The sequence below is a fragment of the Protopterus annectens genome, chromosome 1.part2 (assembly GCF_019279795.1).
Source record: "Protopterus annectens isolate FY-2018-M chromosome 1.part2, PAN1.0, whole genome shotgun sequence".
Classification (NCBI taxonomy): Eukaryota; Metazoa; Chordata; order Ceratodontiformes; family Protopteridae; genus Protopterus; species Protopterus annectens.
The window spans coordinates 722,617,371-722,643,368 of NC_056727.1; the positions used below are offsets into that span (position 1 = coordinate 722,617,371).

General features: G+C 40.1%; 1 protein-coding gene across 1 annotated transcript in view; it reads left to right on the forward strand.

The window, feature by feature from the left end:
* The window catches only part of LOC122792408 (kinesin-like protein KIF28P), a 1,102,337-nt gene that overhangs the window by 1,013,322 nt on the left and 63,017 nt on the right, over window positions 1–25,998 (forward strand). The window contains exon 21 of the mRNA XM_044060197.1: window positions 8,320–8,473. Within this exon, the coding sequence (XP_043916132.1) occupies window positions 8,320–8,473 (154 nt within the window). The remainder of the gene's footprint in view (window positions 1–8,319; window positions 8,474–25,998) is intronic.

The window sequence follows — 25,998 nt, forward strand, 5'->3', positions numbered from 1 at the left end:
AATGTTTTAATACATTAACACAAATTCTTTGTCTGAAGACCTTTTGACTGCATCTAGTCCCCATAACATGATGCTTCAAAGGCCCTCTCTGAGTAAGACATATCACTAAAACTATTAAATCTTTTTGCAGAGCTGTTATTTCTTAACCACTGAGTGTTTGTATTCTGTATTATAATAAATAAGAATTGGTATACTAAGGCTGTGCCAGGTTCTTTTCTGCCCAGTGCAGTGTACTAGTACTAGTCACAACATACAGATCCTCCTCCTGATTGCTTCACCAGAACGGACTACAAGACAGATGTTAAGATGGTCCAGCACTTTATTTATTTATTGACATTTGTTAACCGGGTTGGTCCAGCTGGGCTTGTGGCCCATTTTCAGTAGAGACCCGAGGAGAAAAGCTCAAAAAAAAACAAAAACAGTTAACAGAGAATCAAACATTTGAGTAAAAAATATGGTCAAAATCAGTTATACAAGAACATTAGAGAGACAAAGCAGAAATGTAAAACACATGATATATACATATCAATATTTTTACAGACTAAAAAAATATATTTACGTATTTACAAAAATAGTTAAGTCCAACAGTTTTGATTGTAGAGTTTAATAAGTATCCACAATAGTGGAGTACTTAGCTGTATGTGGAGTGATTGAAAAGGTATACAGTATGGTTGTGGGGAGCTTAAGTAAGGGCTTGACAAGGACATATTTTGGAGTTGAGTAGATGAAGTTTGAGTTTTTCTTTAAAGTGGGATGGGTGAATGATGGAACAAATGTCTCTTGGGAGTTTGTTCCAGGCTTGGGCAATAGAGTGTTTGTATAAGAGTTTGCTAATTGTTTTTTTGTGTTGGTAGATTTGTAGTAGTTGCTGATTAGAGGTACAAAGAGTCCGTGGAGAAGTATAGATAGAGATGAAGGAAGAGAGAGCAGGGCAGGATGAAGGTTTGTAAAGAATGAAGTGTAACATTTGAAGTTGTGACAGCAGAAGAAGATGGGGAATTCTAACCAGTGGAGAGTATTTAAGGCAAGGCAGTGATGTGTATTGTATGGAGAGTTTGTAATAAATCTAGCTATCTTGTGGTAAGTTTGCTGGAGTTTGTTTAAAGTAGTAGTTTGGATGTTGGTGAGTACTGGGGCAACATATAGAAGGAAGGGGGAGGAGAAGAGCTTGTGCAAAGGAGAGTCTGGCATTTGTAGTTAGAAATTTTTGTTGCAATACAGTAAACCAAGTTTCTGGTGTGTCTTTTTTACACTTTGGAGGATGTACAAGTTGAATTTGAGTTCAACATCTATGATGACCCCAAAGAGATTAATGTGAGCTTCAGGTTGGATAACAGTGTTATTAGAGGAAGTAATAGTAAAGGTGGATTTGAGGTGAGAGAGAGATTGGGGGAAAAATAATAAAAGTTTGGCCTTTTTAGGCTTGAGAATGAGTAGATTCCTGGACAACCACTGTTCAGTGGATAGGAAGGCCTGTTGAGTAATAGTGTGGAGATTGGAGATATTGTGTGAGATGGAGATGAGAGTCAAGTCATCTGCATATTGGATAAGGGAGGATTGTTTACAAGACATATAGAGATCATTGGCAAAGACATTAAATATAAAGGGACTCAGGATGAAACCTTGTGGTATCCTGGTTGGGACAGGTATGAATGGAGAAGTGGAAAGAGACATTTAACAGATTGCTACCTAGAGGATAAGTAACTGGAGAACCAGGCAAGGGGTGAAGAAGATAGATTGAGATTTGGAAGTTTAGATAGCAGTAGGGGATGGGAGACTGTATCAAAGGCTTTGGGAAGGTCAAGGAAGAGACATGATATGAGTTTGTTATTGTCTAGAGCCTTAGCAATGGTATGTGTAAAGGATAAGAGGCCAGTAGTTGTGCTGTGGTTGGGATGGAAACCATGTTGAGTAGGAGTAAGGAGGTTATGCTGGAGGAGGTAGTTGAGTAGTTGTGAGTGGATACAATTTTTGAGAATCTTAAAGAGGGGCGATAGAATAGCTATAGGTCGGTAGTTAGATGGGTCTGTAGAGTTTCCACCTTTATGCAGGGGAATAGTGAATAAGGATTTTTATAGGGAAGTAATGGTGGATTCCTGAATAGATCTATTGATTAGTATAGATACTGGATAGGCAAGGGAGTCAGCAACAAGTTTGAGGAAGGTAGGATTTAAATTGTCAGTGGAGGGAGAGCAGGGTTTGAGTTTGTGAAGAAGAGATCTGATGTAGGAAGTAGGAACTAGATGTAAAGAGAATAGTTGTTTGTTAGAAGGATTGGGAGGGGTAGGCAGAGAAGTTGTGTTACAGTTGGAAGGTATCAGTGTTTGAATGGTTTCAATAAAGTGTTTGAGAAGAGTAGCAGTTTCCAGAGGAGATGCATTTGGGTAGGGCAGGGAATTGAGGGGCTGCCTGGAGAGAGAATGTTGTTAATAGCATACCAGAACTTGCGAGGGATGGATTTGTTATTGAATTGGGCAGAGTTATAAAAGGACTTTTTGTTGTTATTGGTTTGTTGTTTGTAAGATTATGTGTGATCATTTGTGTTTTAACTATTCTCTGCAGTCCATTATGCTCAGTGCCGAGAAGTTCAGGACTTGCCCTTATTTCCTAGCAAAAGAAGCCACCTTCATACTTCTTCACCACTCCATATATAAAAGTTAACAGGGCAAACTGCATGAATAGAGCCATTATTGCTGATGTCGTACGCAGGCTTTGTATGCTTCTAACCATACTTCTCTTTTTGTTTACATGTATTGTTTGTCGTACTTACCTAATGTAATATTCCAGCGTTATTTCCTTCTGAGAGTGAAATTACTAATGCGTGATCAGTGATCTATCCCGTCAGCAATAAATAAGTCTAAAATATGTTATACTGTAAAATTCAGATCTGATAAAGCCTGTTTAAAGAGATGAAAGCACTTTTTAACACCTTTATTACATGATCAGTTAAGACATAGGCACACATACATTAATAGGAAAAAAAATTAACATTTTTATGTTCATGCATTATACATTATATATATGTTTTATGTCTTTTTAACAGTTAGCATTCACTCCAACATTACATAAATTGTTCAATTCCTGTATGCTTAAACCTCACTCCTTCTGCTGAACATTATTCTGCATGATTTGTTCGACAAATTCCATTTATTTCTATGTAATTTGTTCCTTCCCTTTTCTAAAGATGCCAACTCCAGTTCTTTTATCTCCTTTACAATATTCAGTACTTTGATTACAATTGGTTTAGATTTTTATTTCCATTCTCTATTAATTGTTTTTTGCAGCTAATAGCATTAAATGAAGTAAGGCCTTACTATGTCTAAATAATTTAGATCATGTGTCAAAGGTCAAAGAATCATTTCCTTAGTTGTAGCCATTTGTTCCCCCAACATTTCTGATACATTGCTCAGTACAGAGGTACAATGGATAGCATTATTGCCTCACAGCAAGTTCTCTGGTTTAATTCTTGTCTGGGATTCCTTATGTTCAAAGTCTGTATGTACTCTATGTGTTTGCGTGGGTTTCCTCTGGGTACTCCAATTTCCTCCCACATTCGAAAGACATGCAGTAGGTGGACTAGACACTCTAAATTGGCCACATGCATGAGTGTGTGTGTGTTTGTGTGTGTGTGTGTGTGTGTGTGTGTGTGTGTGTGTGTGTGTGTGTGTGTGTGTGTGTGTGTGTGTGTGTTTGTGTGCGCACACGCGCAAGTCAGTGGGTATGGAAGAATAACTGCAGCAGGGCTAGCCACCCGTTGGTGTGAACCTTGGCTCTAGATGACTATCACTGTTAAAGTGACGCCCCACCATGACACTATGTGCAAAAAGGGGTTGTGGATGGCTGGATGGACTCTAGTGAAGATTCAAAAATTTTCTTGTCACACCTCCAGTATTTACTATCTACCTGAGGAAAAGATGAAAGCACATTCTGATTATTACTTTTATCAGTGCATTAGATGGCAGAGGTAGAAAACTTTAAATAAGATTCAGCCACTGGTGAAGAATTATTGGGTGTCCAAATAGTCTAATTACTTTTAGAGATACATGTTTAAGAGAAGCAGTACAATTTGATATTGTTTTAGAAAGAACTTGTGGGTTTATCATGTTTGCTCTGTCATTTATTTTATTATATTTAGTGTCACACATCTGGTAAAACATAATCTGTAAAACCTACCATACTCTGCATGACACTGAGCTGATATCATGGCTGGGCACTACCTGACAACCAGGTGTGCCAGCACTCTGTTCATGAAAGAGCCATTCTGCCTGGAGAAGACTAGTTCCTCAGTCTCTAGTGCCCTACGCTGGAAGACTGTCAAGTCTGCTTTATGACTCAGCATACATTGTATACATGTGCAGTAGAAAACAAATGTGCCTAGCATGTCTGTTCCAAAGAAAGAGAAATACTGCTGGATAAGAAAAGGATGCATAACATATTGTGTGAAGTATAACGATGGGTAAATCAGAGTGAAATCGGTCACTCATGGAAGTAGTATTTGATGTCATTGCTATGTCATCACTTGTAAGGTCTACTTCTCCTTTGTCAGCTGATTGACTTTACTCTATTTGAAGATATCTTGGATTCTCTCTTTGAAATGTAGAATAATGCCAGAACCAGAATTAACCCTTTGAAGACTAATTCAGTGCTTGCACATACCACTGTCTATTCATCCCATGCTTCTTAAATGATATGATGGAAATAGACTATGACCAAGGTGCAAAATCTGACAGGGATTATGGACATTATAATTTTGAAGAACAAAATCATCTTAGTTCCATCTGGATAAACTTATAACAAAATATAATACAATACAAAAAAAAACTTTGTTATCTATCATTATTTACTATGTTACCATGTAAATAGCTGTTTTTGTCTGGTAATTGAATTGTATCAATTGTTGCTATCCTTTGGTTCATAGGTTTGTACTAGGCTATCAGCCCTACGGCCTATACAAGCCTAGCCATAACAATTCCCTGGCCATTTCTTCCCACACTATTTACTTCCCTGGACCCCTGTCTAGCAGGGTGACTGACGTCATCCCTGGGGTGAATTTCCTTTCTTCCATCCAATCGTCAAAGTTCCTTTTGAAGAGGGCCAAAGAGGCACTCTGCTTGACAGGACATGTATGGACAATCTATTCCAGAGTCTGGGGAGTCTCTGGGTCAGGAACCTATCCCTCCAGCATGTTTTGTTTACTGTGATGACAAGGTTTAGATCCCTGGAGCATGTGGCTCTGAGGGATTGGGATTTCTTTAAGTGTAGCTTTTCCAACAGCTCTGGGTTTGACATGGCCCTGTATGTTAAGCAGAGATCACCTCTGAGTAGACGATATGCGACAGAGTATAGCTGGAGGTTTTTAAGGCGGTCAGCATAGGGCATCTGCTTTAGGCCTGTGATTCTTTTGTGAGGTATTTCTGCGTTTCCAGTTGTTGCAGATGTCTTGAGAGGTACATACCAAACGGGGCATTGTATTCTATAATGGGTCTAATGAGGGATGAGTACAGTGGGACAATGACCTCCTTTTTTCTGGATGAAAAGCCCTTAGTGATGAGGTGTGCCACATAGAAGGATTTCCTGACTGTTGTGGCAATGTGGTTATCGAAGGTGAGACCACTGTCCACCTGTGTCCCTAAGTCTCTTATCACACTTTTGGTGTTTAGTGTACTGCCACCTATATGGTAATTCATGGGTACATGTTTTTTCCCAAAGGGGATAACTATACATTTCTTGGCATTGAGCTTGAGCCCATGGCTCTGGCACCAAGCATCTGTTTCTGTAAGGCCCTTTTGTAGAGTATGCACATCATTTGGTGATTCAATAATGGCTCCCAGTTTGCAGTCATCTGCGAACTTTGTTAGCCAGAGTCCCTTAGTGCTGGCCTGTACTTCAGAGAAGTAGATGCCAAACAAGAGCAGTCCCAGGACTGAACCCTGAGGTACTCCACTTGTCACTTGTCTGGAGCTGGATTTGGAGTCAGCTACTTTTACAATGTGGATTCTATCAGTAAGCCAGTTAGCAACCCATTGGGTGACACAGGGATTAATGTCCAGCTTAGTAAGTTTATCTATGATTCCAGAGTGGGGGATGGTGTCAACGGCCTTGGCAAGGTCTAGATAGGCTGTGTGGACCACCTTACCCTTGTCCATGGCTCTGGAGACTGATTCGAAGAAGTCAAATTTGCTTTGTTTTTCTTTTGTGGAGCTTTTCTCGCCAGGCCTCTACTGAAAATGAACATATATCAAGTTAGACTAGCCCAGTCAATAAATGTAAAATAAAATAAAAAATAAAATAAAATCTTCAGACTTGGCTACAGTGCTGCAGGCACTTGTCTCCTCTCTTTCTTGACTCATCTTCTGCAGTGCTTTCTACCTTGAGCTTTCACATAGTGACTTTTCCCACAATTTTGCAGGTGGGATATTGACTGTTACCCCTTGTTCCAGTCATATTGCTACACACAGTCAGTACCTAGTGCCTGCAAATTGCTGCTAGGTCAGTTTTTACCATCATATGAAAGCTTGCTAGGTCAGTTTTTAGCAGCTTCATTTTAATGTTATGAACTCTACGTAGCCATTTTTGTGTCATTCTGAAAGCAATTTTCTTTCTCTGTTTGCTAGGTCCTCCTCTTAGCGCTTCAGGTGAAGGGCTGATGGTTCCCAGGATGCATTAAAAGATGTTTGTCAGCCATTATTAGGCTACCTTGTGTCTGTCCTGTAAAACTCACTTCCTTCACTGATTTGGGTGCTTAACACTGATGCCTAATTCAGAATACCCCTAAAGTATTATCTTTTTTTTCCTGAGAAGTATGCCTCAGCATTTGGAGTTATTATACCATCATATTTTATAAATTGTTTTATTTAGAAATCTATTTTTTTAAACTTATGGATGATTATTTACTTGCTTGTTGCCTGAGAGTTGCTGATCCACTGTCTTATTAATTTTGTGTACTGTTGTAAGATGTATATGATTTTAAAGGTCACTAGACCAGCGGGTACAGAGAAATCAAAATGGCCCAACTGAGCTGTGGATGTAAAAGATCCCATGGCATTTATAAAAAAAAGAGTTGTTGTTGTTGTTGTTGTTGTTGTGTCTTTTGGCTTTTCCCGGTTAGGGGTCGCCACAGCGGAACTCCGGTCCACTAATGATTGGTAGTTGATTTTTACGTGTCAAGTTACCAGCCCTGACACACAACCTTCAATGAAGGTACACCCATTCATGCATGTCTCCACGCAAAAGATGCTCTAGCTGAGAATCGAACCAGACATCGTCTTACTGTGAGGTGACAACGCTACCGCAGCACCACCACTGTGGGTATAAAAAAAGAGTACTGACCAAATTTCCTCAAGTCCATATAAATACCACCTTAGGTCCCCCCTGTAAAGAATTCACTAGCCTAGTGGGAGTAACACAGTCAACAAAGGATGGATGGATGGATGGATGGATGGATGGATGGATGGATGGATGGATGGCACAGTCGTGCAACACAGTTATTTAAAAATGTTAATGGGTTAAAAAACTCATAAAAACTGTGGACTACAACACGCATCAAACACAAATGAAATACTTAAAACATTGTTCCTAAATAATCCATTGGATCAAAACAAGACAAAACAAAACACCTTTAATGCTCTTTTGTCTTTACAATGCTTGGATCAAGACTTCATCAACACTTAAAACAAAACCTTTTAAAACTTTAAAAATAAATCGCATGCTAATGCATTATTTAAATTAAAACTGTTATTGTGAAATATTTGGTACTGCCCAGTCCTATTCATTCTACCACTTAAAGTTAAATTACATTCCATAGTGGAATGAAAGCACATCTAAGGGATGTTGTACCATAAGTAAGGTGCTCAGAAAGATAGAAGACAAAGTGGGAACTGAAAGATAATGGGGTAGGTGGATAAAAGGCAAGGATGCAAGAAGTCAGCACATACCTCTCAACTGTCCAGAATTCTGAAAAATGTCCAGGTTTTTGCCCCATATTTTTGGTTTGTCCCTCATAAAATTTCTATTTTTCTGGCAAATCACTGAGGACTGAAGCTATTAAATAATGATAGAAATGTGAGTTTCAGACTTCATTACAGAAAATACATGCTAGTGCAAAACCTGTTATTCTAGCAAATTTCTAAGTTTATAAGAACAATATTTAAAAGCTTCCCCTGATTTTGGGCCTTGTCTCCCCACGTTATTTTTGTCCAGAATTCTTGTGCTGAGAGGTGTGAGTTAGTTGTGAATTATACAGCCATGTTGTGAACTATAAAAGTTGTACTTTATTAATTCACTATGTGTAATGCTGCTTTATGTGTTGTCGTTTGACAGGCTACCAGTGATAGCCAGATCTGTGAACTATACCTCAAGCTATCGAAACTGGAGCAGGAGACAGAGTTTTTAAGAGAAGTGAACACAGCTTTAAAAGAAGAAAACACATATCTAAAGAATTCACAGAAGAAATTTAACACCACCAGGAATGAATGTTAGTACAGTATTCATTTAGCTACTGTCTAGTTCTGTCTCCTTATTTGCTGACCCCTGTTACACTCGACTTATGCCTTTCTCCCTCGTCACTACTCATTAGCTGTTTACTTTTCTTCCATTTTTTCCTCTATCTCTGTCCTAAGTTTGCCTGACACTCCACTTCAATCACTCATTTGCTTCCTCTCCTGGATCTAGTCCCTTTTGCATCTGTGTTTCTTTCACCAGCCCTTTGCCAATACTTTCATCTTATTCAGTTCACTGTACTGCCTGCCTTCATCCACCATGCTATGACAGCACCTTAAGTCAGTTCTTTCTAACTACCTACCTATTTCTTCTGCTGTCTGGGCACACCTCATAAATATCATGTGTACTAGAGTAGGTCTGGTATACTGCATAATGGTTTACAAAAGCCCTGCGTGCATACCTCTCAACTGTCCAGAGTTTCGCAGAATGTCCAGATTTTTGCCTCTTATTTTTCCTCTGTTCCTCATAAAATGTGTGTTTTTCTGGCAAATCATTAACGATTGAATCGCTAAATAATACTATAACTAAATAATAATAAACATTTGAGTGTCAGACTTCATATCCTTCAGAAAATATATAATGATGCCAAATCTGTCATTCTATCAACTTTCTAAGTTTATAAGAACAATATTTAAAATCTGTCTCTCTTTTTGGGCCTTTATGCCCCATTATTTCTGGCTTTGTCCAAATTTTATTTTGCTGTGAGGTGGAGAGGTATGCCTGTGTGATTCACAGTCTTTAGTATGCAATGGGCTAAAATCTTGTCTGCAGAATTAGTGATCCATGCATGGAGTACAAATACAAAACAGCCCCTTCCAGGATCATATCCACTGCAAAGACATTATGTTGTTGCTGTAGATGATGGCCCCAAATGCATAAGTTATGGGACTAGAACCCTGTACCTACTACTGGTATATTCCCTCTAATAGTGCCCTTCCCTCCTAATTGTTTGCAGTTGTTAGAGGTTAACTGCACATCAGTTTTAAATTAAAAAAAAAAAAAAACTCCTATACAGTATAGGAAAAACCCTAATGATAAAAGATTTTGCTATAGTGAAGACAACAACCACGCACATATCTGCACATGCACAGTAATGCCCCACCTCCAGCCAGTGGGAGCTGTCAGAATACGGCATTCCTTCAATACCATACTCTAGTAATAACCCTAGCTTCACCAAATTTTGTAATGAATTATAATTCTTCATAAAATTGCAGTTGGGCATAATGGTAGAACACAGTATATCATAGAGCAGATAGTTCATAAAGTTGCTTCTCTTACATATACATATTACCTGTTTCCAGCTGTTGTGTGTTGCATTTCAATGCCTGAAGCAAACACAGTTATTAGGGTGTCTGTAAGCACTAGAAAGCATTGTACCTACTGTACCTACCTACATATGCACTCTTGTGCGACATTCAAAAATACAGTACACTGGCGGTCTGTACCACAATCCATGTTTACGAATTCATAGTTTTGAATTGTGTTGCCGAATGCTGATGTACTAAATGAATAGCAGACAATGCATCTACACATTTATGCACTATGGTTGTGAATTTCCTGGTCTGACTTCTCTTCATAAACCTCTGCCACCTCACCCCTGGTTTCCTTCCAGTGTGTTCCAGGTCTGGGGGGGGGGGGGGTTGAGGAGGGGGCAAGCCAGAGCTCTGGCTTGTCATCCATCAGGTTAAACAGACAAGAAAGAGCTGAGCCACAATCACAGTTTTTTTTTTTGAGTAACTACGGAGTGTTGATTCAGACCAGACCTGCAGGCCAAGTGCTTTCTGTTAGGTCAGGTCTGCATATATAAGCACCAAGGTTGACTGGAATACTTAACAGGGTTTTGCCACATGCCATCGTGCTGAAAAGGAAGTACATTTAAACAGTTTTCATGGGAGAGGACTATAGCAAGCCACTGTAGTTGGGCAGTTCTTTTATAAGATTTGTAGCTCATTTTAGGATGAGGGGTGAATTATTTCCTTTACTCCAGAGTGCTTGCATGTTTCCACGGAGGTGGACGAGCCTGTTTCAGTGAGAGAGAGATCAGGAGAGCTCGGAAAGCACTACCAATACTAAGGTCACCACGGGCAGAACTCTTTTGTGTTTCTTTGTTTTTATTGAAGGTAAGCCCCAGTCTCTTAATTGTCCTTGATTTTAGCTCAAAGTTATGAATCTTTGCGATGTCCTTACTGCACGTTTGGAGGTGAGTATACATGCTCGAGTGACATGTTGAAACTACTATATTATTGCAGTAGTTTCTTCTTTCACTCTCCTCACCATCAAACATCAGATGTGCAGAGAATAGGGCTGCCTTTTTGGGGAAGAGGTGTGAAGGCATCTTGTACATGAAAGCACAAAGCCATCATATAATTATTGCTGGCAAAGAAAATGTGCTATGACATGTTGGAGGCAGTGTATTTCTTTGCCAATCACAAGCTGAAATAGCAAAATGTTATTGTAGTTCTTACATTTTTCATTCTTTTCCCAGTGATAAATTAGTGTATAGAAAGGTACCATCATTTTTAGGGCCATGCAATACATGAGAGCAAAGGGCAGTTATGGCTGATATAGTTTGTTAGAGGGAATTATCCATCAAAGAGCAACATTTGCCATTATTATTATATTTCATACCAACTTCACCATCAGAGGAAGTGCACCTTCTCACAGAACTGGGACAGTGGGTGTATTTTATACTCTAATAGATTAAGAATACTGATTTTTGTATTACTGTGGATTGCCTTAAGAGAACTGAAATATGATTTCTTATGCAAAGCTAACAAAATCCAGAGTCTGACAATGCTTTTGTTGATCTATTTAGGCAGTGTATCTAATTTTTACTTTGGGGCTGTTTGACCATTTCTTGCAAAGTATGGCTGAACTCAGGAGCAGTCTTAAGTCAACTGGTGCCCTAGGCAAAAGGGCTCCACACCACCCCCACCACACCACTCGGTGCCCCCATTCTGGCCTACCTACACCAAATAAATACAGGAAAAGCGCCCCTGCAAGAATGGCGCCCTAGGTGACTGCCTAGTTGGCCTATGTCTAAGGCCGGCTAGCCTGAACTATGGCATAGTAAATCATCATTTGACCAGAAGGGGAAAAAATAAAATTTTATGAAAAGCCAGGGCAACATTCTGGTTCCTGCATACAGAGCAGTGCACTTGTATGCTATTGCATATTATATTCCCCACCTCACTCCCATTTTTCATTGTCAGCAGACCTGTAGCTTGACCACAGTGAAGGAGGTGGCTGGGTGCAAGCTGTTAGAAAGTGTGATCAACATACCACCAGCATTCATTCATTTGAGTGAATGCTGGCAATGTTAATGTCTAGCTGTAACCGTTGTATTTTTTTTTTGTTACTTAATCACCTCTGGACTTACAGATGTACTTACTTTTAACAGCTACTGCTGAGATTCCCTGCTATGGTTTGGCTCTTATTGGGCTCTAACAGCCAAAGTCAAACCCCTTGGCTTGGCTCTTCCTACAGCTACATTAAGAAATTTTTTTTGCATGATGAACGTCTTTTTACATAGTTTAGTTACATTGGTTTTATATTAGAAGGTTTGTTTTTTTATTTTCTTGTTTTTTTAACGTTAAAGAAAAAATGTTATAATTTCATGGAAATATTTGTTAATTTTAACAATTATTTAATAAAATTCTTTGAAAAAAAAACCTTCCAGGCCTACCGTCCTTTATCCAGCACTTTCTTCCTTGTCCCATGCCTTTATTGTCACCTTCTCTGTATATACCCAACAATATGATCTGATCGTCTCTTCCTTTCTTTATATCAGTGGTTCCCTGCATTTCTGGTTGCTTTTATTAAGAGCTGCTGTTTGTATTGTAATAACTCACTTCATTTTGCTCTCAGGATTGCACTCATATGTTGTATATTTATATCACCTTGTATAATTCCTATATAGCTCTTCAGGACAGCTCCAGGAAAAAGCTGTACCTAAAGCCAGCCCATACTGGCCCTTCGGATACCTTGACCTGTAATTTTCTACCATTTGCTGCATACACATCATTTATCTTACTGTCTGTGTAACATTATTTCACATTCACTTTCTGCAGCCTCTACTACTTTTGCATTTCATCTTACTCTGACTTTTTATAATATTCCATCTACACACAGCTAATTTTATACAGTTTATTTCTAACGGAATCTGACACTTTTGCTCTTAATCCTTATATGTCTCTCACTGCAAAAATAAAATAGACTACACTAAATATGTTTTCTTGCTTTTGTCCTGGATTTTGGCTGGAAAAGGTCATTAGACCAGTTCCCTCAAAAGGTATCATATACATAAGTAAATAAAGTAGTTCTCCCTGGCATTCAAACACTTGCCTAAATAAGTATGTTTATTCATTCATTTTCTAAACTGCTTGTCTCTGTGAGGGTCATGGTAGTAACAAACTGAACAGATAGGCTCATACTTCCCTAGCCCTGCAACAGTCTCCAACTCATCCTGCAGTATTACTTCGCATTTCCAGGTAAGCTGGGAGATATAATCCCTTCAACATACTTGAATCTGCCCTGGGGTCTTCTGATAAAGGGCTAGGCCTCATATACCTCCCATGATAAGAGGCCCTGTGGGCATTCTCACAAGATGTTCAAACCTGAATTGACCCCTCACAGCAACAAGGAGATGTGATTACACTCTGAGATCCTCCTGTGTTGCTTGGCACCTCAGTGCCACTGACAGTGAGCCCAGTTATCCTGCAAATGAACCTCATTTCTGGCACATGTATCCACAGTCTTACCCCTTCAGTCACTATTCAAAGCTACTAAGCATAGATTAGGAAGGAGGGGACAACACCCTGAAAAAGTAAGCAACTCGTTTGTGATTGCCTCACACAAGCACGATCACAAATGAGTGAAACCTCCCAAATGCAAACAAAATTCAAAAAATATATATTCTATATAATTATACTCTGTAAAGGCTGAAGTGCCGAGGCGCTAGAGGAGTCTGCATTTTATGCTTTGTATTTGCTGCTAACCAGATTTTATTGGATCCAGTATGTGCTTATTTTACCTGTTTTGTGGGACTACATTGTGGATCTACTACTGGACTGGAATACAATTTTAATAAAATATAAAGGTAATCACTGGCTTCTTTCCTTGTGTGGTGGTGAAACATTCAAAAAAATCAGAAGAAAACAGCATGTTTGGTGGGTGGGGAGCAAGCCCTAATGCACTTTTATACCCCACACTTATATGTAGGTTCGTAGATGTATACTAGGCTACCAACCCTTGAGGTCACGCTAACATGAGGAAATAGGAAATCCCAAATATAACCAACAATTTTTTTCTTCCAGAAAAAGCTGTTTTTATCCCCGATCACGATCAGTCATGGTCAGTCTAGGATAAGAGGACAACATCAGCTGCAAACAATGTAATCTTGTATCCCCCTACTGGATACTTTTCAAACTGCACAGTGATATCCCATCCATGAAACCCACAAACAGGAGAGCAGACATGACACACCCTTGTTATTCTTACACCTAATTTAAGTATGTTCAACGTAATCTGAAGAATATATGCTCATGAGTCACTCCCCAAATGCAGAGACTGAACAGCATTCAGAATCAGTCCTAGGACACCCATACAGTTGTAACACTACCAACACAACATTTCATGGTACATGTCTGATATCTTCACAAACAGCAAACAAAATGTACATTTTATAGACAAACTCCCATGAACTTGTAAATATCTGTGTAAGGAGAAAGAGTTAGTCCACTGTTCAAGAGAAAGAGAGAGAGAGAGAGCACTGAATTTGTACTGCAACTCCTGAATTAGAAGCTCCACTGTTGGAAGATGTCTTTCCAGCATCCTGGCATATGCTTTCCGAAAGAGGCTATGTAGTCTGATACTTCTAACTGGAATAAATCCTTCTGTCTTCATTTATAAAATGGGAGCCACTATCCATTTTGCCAGTCTAGAGGTACTATTCCAGCCTGCCATGCAGCATCATAAAGGTGTGCTAACCACAATACCTTAGCAATGTCTGCATTTCCAGCTGTATTTCAGTGACTCCCATACACATTGCTGTGACTATATCTATAGAAATGGATCCACATCCACTTTTGCTTCTGGCATTGCCTTTTAGAGCTGTACCAATATCTGTTGGCAACCTAGGCAATGCCCCTATCTGTCAGCCCCTCAGACTGATAGCCAAATAAAAGGCATCTCAAAAAAGTCTTGTGCCGATGATGTGGCATGAACTGATAAAGCCCTAACTATGGCTCACATGACACAGGTTTGATTAGCGGTTCAGGCATCTGAGGAAGTGGCATGGGAGGGTGGGAGGGAAACACACAGAGGCACATGGAGTGGCTGGAGCTCCCTGGCAGAGGATAGGCAGCCAGTCACAGACTAATTCAAAAGGGTAGGCAGAGCAGTTGACCAACATTGTCTCCTTGTAGAAATGAGGAGTGGTTTGGCACAGGCTACCCATTGTACATCTCACACATGTGGTGTTATGTATGCGTGATGGAGGGGAAACTAGTAGAACACAAAATCCTCCATGTTAGCAATATGATGTAGACTTGGGGTGCCTCTTTTTTCTTGTTGCCCCTAACCACAATCAAAATTAGTGGGGGGGGGTTCGGGGGAAGTCAGCAGATTTGAAGATTGAGGAGAGACACCAAAGACCAATGATGGTCAGCAATGTGTGAGGAAAAAACATCTGTAAAACGTCTTAGGACACAAAGAGCCATTATGTAGATATTATGTATCTACATAGTGGCTCTTTGTTGTGTCAACTACCTTTGTTAAACTTTGGCAAGCAACTATAAAAGGTAATTGCTTAAGTTCATTAACTGACTGCCATTTATGCAACTAATTTTAAAAAAGTCTTCAAGCTAAGCAACATAATATCTCTTTTTTCTAAACTGCAACAAACAGCCATACTAATTTCATGCTACAGTTCCTTGTTTGCCAATACTACTTTCAGGCACTGACCGATACCTATTCTACAGGACCGAATATGCTCCCTAGCAGCTTGTGTCTTGGGAAACTACCCACCCTCCCTACAGCTTTGCTGTCTCCACAGAGAAAGGTGAATTTACCAAATTAAAAGCTCCACAGAGTGCTCCTTCCACCTCTCAACAACATCCCCAGTTGAGGGTTCCACTACAGAAATGTTGGGACTCAAAATGTTGAGTCCTCACATGCGAAAAACAAGACTGAAAATCCAGGAAAACAGTAAACATTGAACTTCGCTCTTCTCCTTTAAGCTTCTTTCTTGCAGGGGGCAAGTCCCCCTGCACCCACTGATGTGGGAGGCAAGCCCCCACACTCCCAAACCAATATATACTAACTCTGACTTCACCATACCTCAGAAAAAAGAGAATATTCTGAGAAATGGCAGTCTCAGATTTAGGATATGTAAGTCGATTTTGGACAATTTGATTTCCACGTTACACGACTCACTCATTCAGGTCCCAGTATTTCAAATGATTACTCCAATCAAGACAGCATTTTTCCATGCTTCCTGAAAACAGCCTGGGTAATACCCTTCCTTCTTATCTTGGGTATGCAAACATTTTTCCAGAATTTCTTTGAGACTGTCTGAAAGTGACTCAAAATGGCGTCACCAAACTTCTCCTATATCTTGTCACCCACTTTGCTGACTGCTGCAGCTGCTACTTTCCTGGCTTATTGGTACCCATTAGTCAGATCTGGAGTTCCCTCTACTAACGCTACCTGAAAGACCCCTTTCTTTAACCTGACAGCTTCCACTACATCTGGTCTTAGTGAGTGTCATAATGCCATGCAATGCTACCCACATTTGGCCACAGCTCCTTTTCATAGTTTCAGCTATAGAGGTATTCAACAAAATTCATTCAGTCTCCACATCCCCAAACTCCCGATATATAAAAAGGAAGCTGCTGTGGAGGTAAGAGTTGAACTTGATATACACACAACCATCACCTAGTTGTTCACAAGGGATGATATATTAACTCAAAGTCTGTTCAGTGACTGGGATTCAATGAATTTCTACAGTGAAATCCTTGTTTAATTATATACTGTCTCTTGATTTTCTCAAGTCTGCTTAACATTGGAGATAAGGAAATGTTCCCCTTTCACCTAAGGCTGAATGAACTTGCATTAGAGAAGCAGGCCTGTAGGGGGTATGGGAGGGTGCTCCTTCAGAATTCTTTTTTTTTTCTGCTTGTGGTTTACTTATAAGCTCTACTGTTTTTTTTTGGCTGGGCCATTCTTGCCAAATCAAGGTCAGCCACTGCTGACACCACTCCCTCCATTGCTTCATAGCTCTATGCAGTCTCCTGAGGCCATCTTCTACTGGATCATACCTTCATTGAGTATATTTTACCTCTTCTGGCAGAAACAATTTTTATGGTTAATGCAGATTTCAGTATTCCATTATTGGTGGAGGGGCAGACAAAGGAGAGCCATCATACGGTGGCTGGCTGGTAGGTTTTGCATTGAGCTGATATGTGTCTCTTGGATAGGGTTGCCAACTTTTCATGTCAACAATTCTGGACATGTACTTGAAAGCAAAATGCATGTAATTTTGGTACCCCCATCCCCTCCCACGCAGCCATTCCAGTGTCCCATTACTTGGTTATTTTTCCATTTCTTCCCAGTTGCCATAAACACTGTTCAAAACTCTCAGTAAGCATATTGTTTTCTGCTTTACATATACAATGATTGCAGATATTTGGATTTGATTTAAAACTTTTATTTAAAATTTTATAGTACAAACACTGATAGACATTTGCTAAACAAAGTAATACAGTTTCACAATGAAAACAGGCTTAGCATTAAAACTTTTCTGCCTTTGAAACTCACATTCACTGAAACAGATTTGAAAACCCACGTTCAAAGAAAATGCATCTGGCCAGTAATAGGTGCTAACCCTATAATGCTGCCCCTTTCTTCAGCATTAACCCTTTACCTTACCTTCATTAAATCTATCCCATAACTCTGCCACTACACAATACACATCTGGACACACAGACAATACTATATCTTATCCCCTAACCTAACCTTGATGCTAACCGTAAAATATACAAAATCATACACAAATACATAACACCTATCTTTTACTCATCCCCGATCCTAAACCTACCTCTCATACACATGCAGAAACACTCTCACCCCTCCAACCTCACTTACCTATCTTGACATTACACAATATCAACATTTCGACTGTGTGGCTATCCGTATCATTGACATATCTTGACATTACATAATATCAACATTTCCACAGCATGGCTATCCATACAACTGACATTAAACCACACCCCCTGTGTTTGTTGAAGAAACGGTTTTCAAGAAAAACGTGGGGGACCTATATATGCATGCAGTATCATGTAAGTGGTGTATATATATGTATCATGTAAGTGGTGTGTATATATATATATATATATATATATATATATATATATGTGTGTGTGTGTGTGTGTGTGTGTGTGCATGTGTGTGTGTGTGTGTGTGTTAGTGTGTGTATGTATGCAGTATCATGTGTATGTGGTATTCTAAGCTTTATAAGGCAGTTATAAACTCAGATACATGAATGTGCACATTGATCATATGGTCTTCTGACATGATCCCATTGAATACTGGTTTGGCATCCATCATCTTTTTAGAGAGAGAGGGGTGTGCTTAAATTATCTGTCAGTATTTGACAACTAGATTTGATTAGTATAACAGCATCCTCAGTCACTTTTGGATACATTACATTTGTATAGCACCAGTTACTAATATTTGTCAGAAGTCTGTGACTACATCTGTCACCAGAAATGAATTCACCCAGAAAAAGAAACAGTTAAAGGACTTCTTTGATCACATTAAATGATTACGTCCCCACCAATAATACTGAAATGCATAATCAAGTGCAACAAAAATATATTACTTAATCAGTTAATGAAAACATGAGTAAAACAGCATCATAACTAAAAACAGTAACATAATTCAGTAGCCCTCTGCTTCAAGATACATTTAATATTCATGGAGTCTTTCAGACCTAGTATCTTTATTACTTGCAACTTTAGCTGTCAACATAGCTACTTAATATCCAATAACAGTACTTTTAAATATTACTGTATAGCTATGAATTCTATGTTCTGCTTCCTCTATATATGCAAACAGACTGTGGAATGAATAGGTAAAACTGCAACATTTCATAAGTACCTGTACCACATTTGAAACATGTCCATTTGTGGTCCACTGCACAGTTCACATATCTTCAAGAATTCAAATTCTACGTGTAGGGAAAACAAAAACAGAAACAATTAGTCACACAGATGCAAAAGACTGTTTTTGTCTTCTGTGTCTGTGTGTGACCAGACACAAAGGGTGTTCTTAAAGAGGAACAACCTTAAAGATTTTTTTTTTTTAATTAAAAGAAAATTAATCTTTAATCTCCTGGTATTTTTTCTGGACAATATGCTGTCCTTTCTATTTTCTGGACAGTATCCCTTAATTCTGGACAGTTGGCAACCCTACATCTTGGACTTAATGCACAGCTGCTTGTGAAAGTGCATTGGGGTATGACCACAAAAATAACCCACCACCATGGTGATGCACAATCTTATGAATCCCAGCCCACCTGCCTTGCTCACCACTTGCTGATTTCATGCTATCCTGGTCACCACCAAGCAACAGGCAATGGCAACCTCCATGTTATCCTCTCACCCCTTGAGAGAGGTAGTATACTCTTGCCTTCTTGTTCTCTGCCATGTTGGCTGCTTCAGTTCCTAAGCCACTAGTCAACCTAGGATCTTTCATAGTTAGGGATTCATCCCACTACACCCCTAATACTAATTCCAAAAATGCTTTTCTATTTGTGGCTGAAGTTAATGGTTGCTGGTGTCAGGTTTAGTTTTCTGATGTTTACCAATTCCATGTAGAATTGTAGCAACTTTGACTAGTTATTATGAATCTGTTCCCAGGACACACTCACTATATGTTTGGCTTCTTACATCTGTCAAGCCACCACTTTGGACGTTTGATAAAATGCTGATTTGCTAACAGCTCAGCATGTCTCTTGATTCAAGTATCTAGAACACATGGCCTCAGGTCTCATGATATGGCTACACATCAGTTAATGAACTTTGGTGCAAAGTGTTCTGGTATCAAGCACACTTCTGACCAGCCTTGTGTTTGAATAAGGTGTTTTTTTTTTTTAAATAGGCAATCCAAGACTAGTACTGAAGTCCAAAAACAATTAATTGTTGGGGTTTGGATTTGGCAAGCCCATTCCTCAAAGTTATGCCTATTTCCATCATTCCTCACATCAGCAGTTAGCACTGAGGTCTCCCAGAAGAACACAATCTGTAGGTGATAAACTATTAAAAACACAAACCATGGTCTCTAAGATGGTCTGGAGCAGTGAATACCTGTGAGTGCACAAGCAGAAATACCAGGGTTTTCTAAATCACATTAAAACATTGGCCTCAGTTTCTAAGAACTAACCCATATTTTTTTCTTTTAAAACATTGGCCTCAGTTTCTTAGAACTAACCCATATTTTTCTTTTAAAGGACCCTGTATAAAAGCCGCTTTAGCGCGACTTTGCGGGATTTTGCACATAGCACAGCATCGGGCAGCGCTGCTTAATTGGGTTTAAACCATTCTCGGCTCCACAAAGTCTGCTCTTCACTTTTTCCCTTAGAACTGATCTAGTTCTCATAATAAACACCCTATTCCTACTCGAAAGCCTGGCACTTGCTCACTAAAGCAATTATATAAGTCAGCACTAGAAAATTAAAGCACTACACCCTCACAAACTCCCCTTGAGTACCTTGTTCCCCATTGGCCCTTTTTTTCAATTATAAAGGAATTCCCAATACTATTCTAGCATGTCCAAAGGTCAGTTGTCAATCTCCTCTCTGGTCTAGCTGGTGAATCTGGGAATCTTGAAGCAATGTTACAACTGCCTCATGTACACAGACAACCCTCTCCTCCTCCCAACAAATTCCAACACATGTGGGAGATGCAACCATATAGCCAAACTGGAGGCTAAGTTCTCTCAACTCAGTACTGGAGTAACCAGTCAGGAGGAGAAGGAAACCACACTCACTACAATTCCAGTCTCACATAGACCTACCATGACAGCAAACCAAACACATAAACACACAAAAACATACTCGGAGGCTCTAAATAAAAATCTGCCTAAGCAGCAGAGACCTCCAAAGCAGACACCCAAGCAACCGCTACCCCAAAACAAAACACGTGCAACACATAGCTCGCAAAGCCAGTGTGCCGAACAGTCACAGCCCTTAAGGCTAAACAACACACCCGATACACTTGTAATAGGTGACTCTATCGTCAGGCACACTGACGTCCCGCTCACCAGGCTGAACAAGGAGAAGGTCATGGTGAGCTGCCTGTCGGGCACTAGGATCCGTCACATAACACAAGCACTCAAGTCACTCCAAGGCAAGTACAAATATGACTCAGTCATTGTCCATGCTGGCGTGAATGACCTGAGATGTACCTCCCTGGACTACATGAAAAGAGACATAGAGGAGCTCTCTGAGCATGTAGCCCAGGCTGGTATGACCCTGACCTTGAGTAGCATCTTACCCTCACCAAGAATGATGCCACAATATGAAGACAAGATGATCAATTTCAACAACTGGCTTAAGTATTGGTGTCATTCAAAGGGGATCCAATGCCTGTCAGCCTGGGATGACATGCTCGACAAGCCACGATGCTTCACTAGGGACAGCTTGCACCTGTCACCCCTGGGCTTTTAGATATTGGCAAAGGCTCTTGCCACCCCCATAGTGCCTTTTTTAGGCAAGGCTCAAAAGACAAACCCACCTCCATAGGTATCACAAGGGATAAGAAACTAAGAGTAATGCTACTCAATGCCAGAAGTCTAAACCTCAAGATGCATGCACTCGAAACTCTCCTTAGCATGGAGAACATTGATATCTGTGCAATAACAGAAACCTGGTTCAAGGCTCCCGAGAGCACCCCAGCACTACCAAGTTATACCTCATACCATGCTTTTTGGCCCCAAAACTTGGACTGAACCACAAAAGGAGGGGGAGTATCAATATTCATCAAAGATACCCACACCTCCAGGTTGGGGGCACAGCACGAAGCATCAGAGACTATCCATGTGCAACTATCAGTGGGTAAAACTGCTTTCCAGTTTATAGCCTGCTACAGACTACCCTCCCAAACCCAGGAACCCCACTCGGCCTTCCTGAGAACACTGGAAAATATAAAGGTCTCTCCAAACACCATTATATTGGGTGACTTCAACTACCCAAACATAGACTGGGAGCATTACTCTAGCTCCAACACCCTAGCCCAAAGGTTCCTAGAATTTATAAACTCAAATGCTATGGAACAACTTGTTACCACTCCCACAAGAGGGGAAAACATATTGGACCTAATCATCACCAACATGGGGACTCTATGCTCCAGACCAGAAGTGTATCCCTCACAGGTAAGATCAGACCATAAACTAATCTCACTGGATATTCACATCCTGACCCCACCCCCTTCCCAGAAAACCACAGTGAAAAACTTCTCTAAAGCAAATTTCACACTCCTCAAAACCGAGGTGGAATCCTTCAAAGCCCCCGGGCCTGTGGAAAATAGGGCCCAGACCACAGAATCCTTTATAAATGCATTCTATGAACACCTTCAGGAATGCATGGATCATGCAATTCCAAATAAAACCAAGACCCAATCCTCCAAAGGCAGACATCCTGTCTGGTGGACCCCAGCCATAAACAAACTATACAATAGAAGGAGGAAGCTACTACATGATAGAGCAAAATCCCAAAAAGGGAAGGCATCTCTGATCAGTATTAGCATAAAACTACGGGCACTCATAAAATCGTCTAAGGCCAGCTTAGAGAGAAAAATTGCAAAGGACACTAAGGATAATCACAAGGCTTTCTTTAGTTATGTTAGGAACCTGGGTGGGAATTCCCAGATATGCTCAGAATTAGTCCAAAATGACAAAAAATACACAGAACCCACAGACATTGCCGACATCCTAGCTGACAGGTTCAGCGCAAACTTCATCCCCTCCTCCCCACCAAAAGGGCAAATATCTATCCCAGCAGAGTGCTGCCCCCCTGACATCTCAGGTGCTCAGGTAAGATCCACCCTCTCCAAAGCAAAAAACACAGCATCAATGGGACCAGACAGTGTCCCGGGCTGCGTCCTACATGAACTCCAAGAAGAGCTAAACCCAAACATAAAACTACTGTTCAATCTCAGCCTTACTACAGGATATGTACCCAAAGAGTGGAGTACAGCAACAGTGGTCCCTCTCCACAAAGGTGGTGCCTCAGCGGATCCTGGAAACTATCGCCCCATAAGCCTAACTAGGTTGGTCTGCAAAGCTATGGAAAGGATCATCATGGACCTCATAAATAAAGATATTGGGGACCTACAGACACTGGATCCTACCCAGTTCAGCTTTGTTAAGGGCAGATCCTGCCACTTAAACCTGGTCAATTTCTTTGAAACAGTCACCAAGGCCATTGACGAGGGGAAGGTGGTCCACACAGCCTACCTGGACCTCGCAAAAGCCTTTGATACAGTACCCCACTCGGGCATTATAGATAAGCTCGCCAGCTTAAATATAATCCCCTATGTCACTAGATGGGTTGCAAACTGGCTCAAGGACAGAACCCACATGGTTAGAATTGCTGGAGCCATGTCAGACTCCAAACCAGTTACAAGTGGCGTCCCACAAGGCTCAGTCCTGGGACCTCTCTTGTTCGGTATATATTTCTCGGAGGTACAGGCCAACACAGAAGGACTGTGGCTGACAAAGTTCACAGATGACTGCAAACTGGGCGCCATAATCAACTCTCCAGCCGACACAAGCATCCTCCAAAAGGGCCTCATAGAAACAGACAACTGATGCCAGAGCCATGGCCTCAAGCTAAACGCCAAAAAGTGTATAGTCATCCCCTATGGCAAAAACAAAGTGCCCACAAATTACCACATAGGTGGTAATCCATTAAATACGGAAGAAGCAATTAAGGACCTGGGGACCCAAGTTGATAGCAATCTCTCATTTGATAACCACATGGCCAAAGTGGTTAGAAAAACATTTTATATAGCCCACCTAATCATGAAGCAGGGACGTCGGGAGGCATACTCACTGTACTGATTTCAGTACAACATTTGTAGAAGGGGGGGGTAGCTTTTTTGAAAAACAAAATACATATTTAAAGGGTGTTGGCTCCTTTAAGGAGCATACCAGCCAGTCGGAAGTGAGCTCACATCATGTCCGGCTGGCTGCAAGCGGGAAACAATCTGAGTTGGAACTTGGAAGGCAAGCAAGCAATGGATTCACAAGCAGGAAACAATCACTGAGTTGGTGGAAGGCAAGCAATGGCAAATGGATTATCAGAAGGCAAGTGTGTTCAGATTATTATCAGAAGGCAAGGGCATTCACACTGAAGGAAGGGAATCAACATTTGAAGTAAGTGGGATTATCAGAGAGGGGTGTGTGTGTGTACATTTGAAGTAAGTGGGATTATCAGAGAGGTGTGTGTGTACATTTGAAGTAAGTAGGATTATCAGAGAGGTGTGTGTGTGTGTATGCCCCCACATACTACACCTGCTGGCTATAGGTGTTCAGGCTCAAACCCTGTACCTTTGCTTCAGGGTAAGAACAGCCTAAAGTCCCTAACCACCACCATTTCTGAACTTTGTTCAGATTTGCTTTTCTAATGGTTGTGAGCTATGGTGAGAACTGAAGTTGCATTTCTCCAATTATTGTTTTTGATGTTTGTCCAGGTTTTTTGTGCTAAGGTATGAAGTGAGAACTGAATTTGTATTCCCTCATTATTGGCTTTGTTTGTCCAGGTTTTTTGTGCTAAGTGGTTGAGAGCTATCTAAATGATAGCCATTAAGTTTGTCTTGCTAGTTTTCAAATTGCTGATTTAGCATAGTGGTATGTTGCACTGATTATAGTGTATATGGTTCTGGGTTCAAGACATGCATGGTGATAACACAGCATTTTATTCTAGCAACTTTTCAAAATTATACAAGCAATGTTTAAAATGTGTCCCTGTTTTTTGGGCTTTTGTCCCCCCCCCCCAATAAATGTTGGCTTTTTCCAGATTTCTTGTGCTGCAAAGTTCAGAGATACAGCTGAGTGTCAACATTTTACAAGGAGCTGAGAGCGGCAGGGGAACTTAAGTTTAGTGCTGCTTATGCAGAGTCTGCTTGTACTGTTAATAGCACAACAGGTAGTGTACTTGCTTTTGATGCAGAAGGCTGTGGGTTCTTCTCCCACAGTAGGTATATGCATTGCAGATATTGTACTGTGTTATAAAGGGGGGTGGATGCTGTAGTCTGTTTTGGCAAAGATATCTAGTAGTAACTATGAACCTGTTATGAGTTTGCCATACATTCCCTATTGCAATATTATTAGCGTATCATTGTTTTTAATGCAACATAGGCAATTTATTCCTCAAGGGCAACAGGCACATTATTTGTAGATGAAACCATGAAATATAAAGTTGTTTGCTAGCAGCAGCCTCTTCATTAGTTACAGATTTCTCTAATGTGGAATTATGTAGATGGCTTTTACTAGTTCAGAAATTGTGCATATTTACTGATACTGGTGGACTGTAGAAGTTTGAGTAGACTTTTATGATGTAAGGTGTATCAAAGAGCATGTGTATGTTTCATGTGCAAGGGGCCTATGATTTGAAAACAGCCCAGAGTTAATCTTTATCTGCCACTGGCAAAATGTATTTTCTTTGAATGTGGGTTTCAATGCTGTTTCAATGAATGTGAGTTTCAAGGGCAGAGAAGTTTTAATGCTAAGTCTAGTTTCATTGTGAGACTGCATTGCTTTGTTTAGCAGATATTTATTGGTGTTCGTGCTGTAAAATGCAAAATAAAACTTTCTGGCAAATCATTTAGGAATGAAGTCAATAAATAATGACTGATGTTAAGTTTCAGACGTCATAATCTTCAGAAAAATGCATGCTAAACAAGACCTGATATTCTAGCAACTGTCTTAAGTTTATACAAGGTCAATTTTTTATTACTGTTTGTATGATCCCCCAATATATTTGGCCTTGTCCAGATTTCCTGCATTAAGAGGTTGAGAGGTATGTGCAAATAAATCGCTTTATAGAATTAGGAATATCCAAACCTCTCAAATGTCCCTAATTTTGGCTCAAAATGTTGCTCTCCCCCTAATAATCTCTCTGCAAAATAGCAATTTTGGAAGAAAACGTAGAGGGTTTACTTTACTTTTATAAACAACTGTAATGATCAGAGTTATACATTACTTTTATTTCAGAAATGCATGTAGACTCTCTAATTTTGTCAGCTGCTCTAAGTTAACTGTGCTCATATTAAAATGGTGTCCCTTCTTTGACAGGTTCCCAGCTGTATTGTCTGGCAATTTTATATTTTTGCATCACATTTTTGGTCCATTTTTCATAAAATTGTGTTTTTCTGACAAATTTGTGGCAAATTGTTAAAGACTGAAGTTAGAAAATAATGGCAGACATTTGAGTTT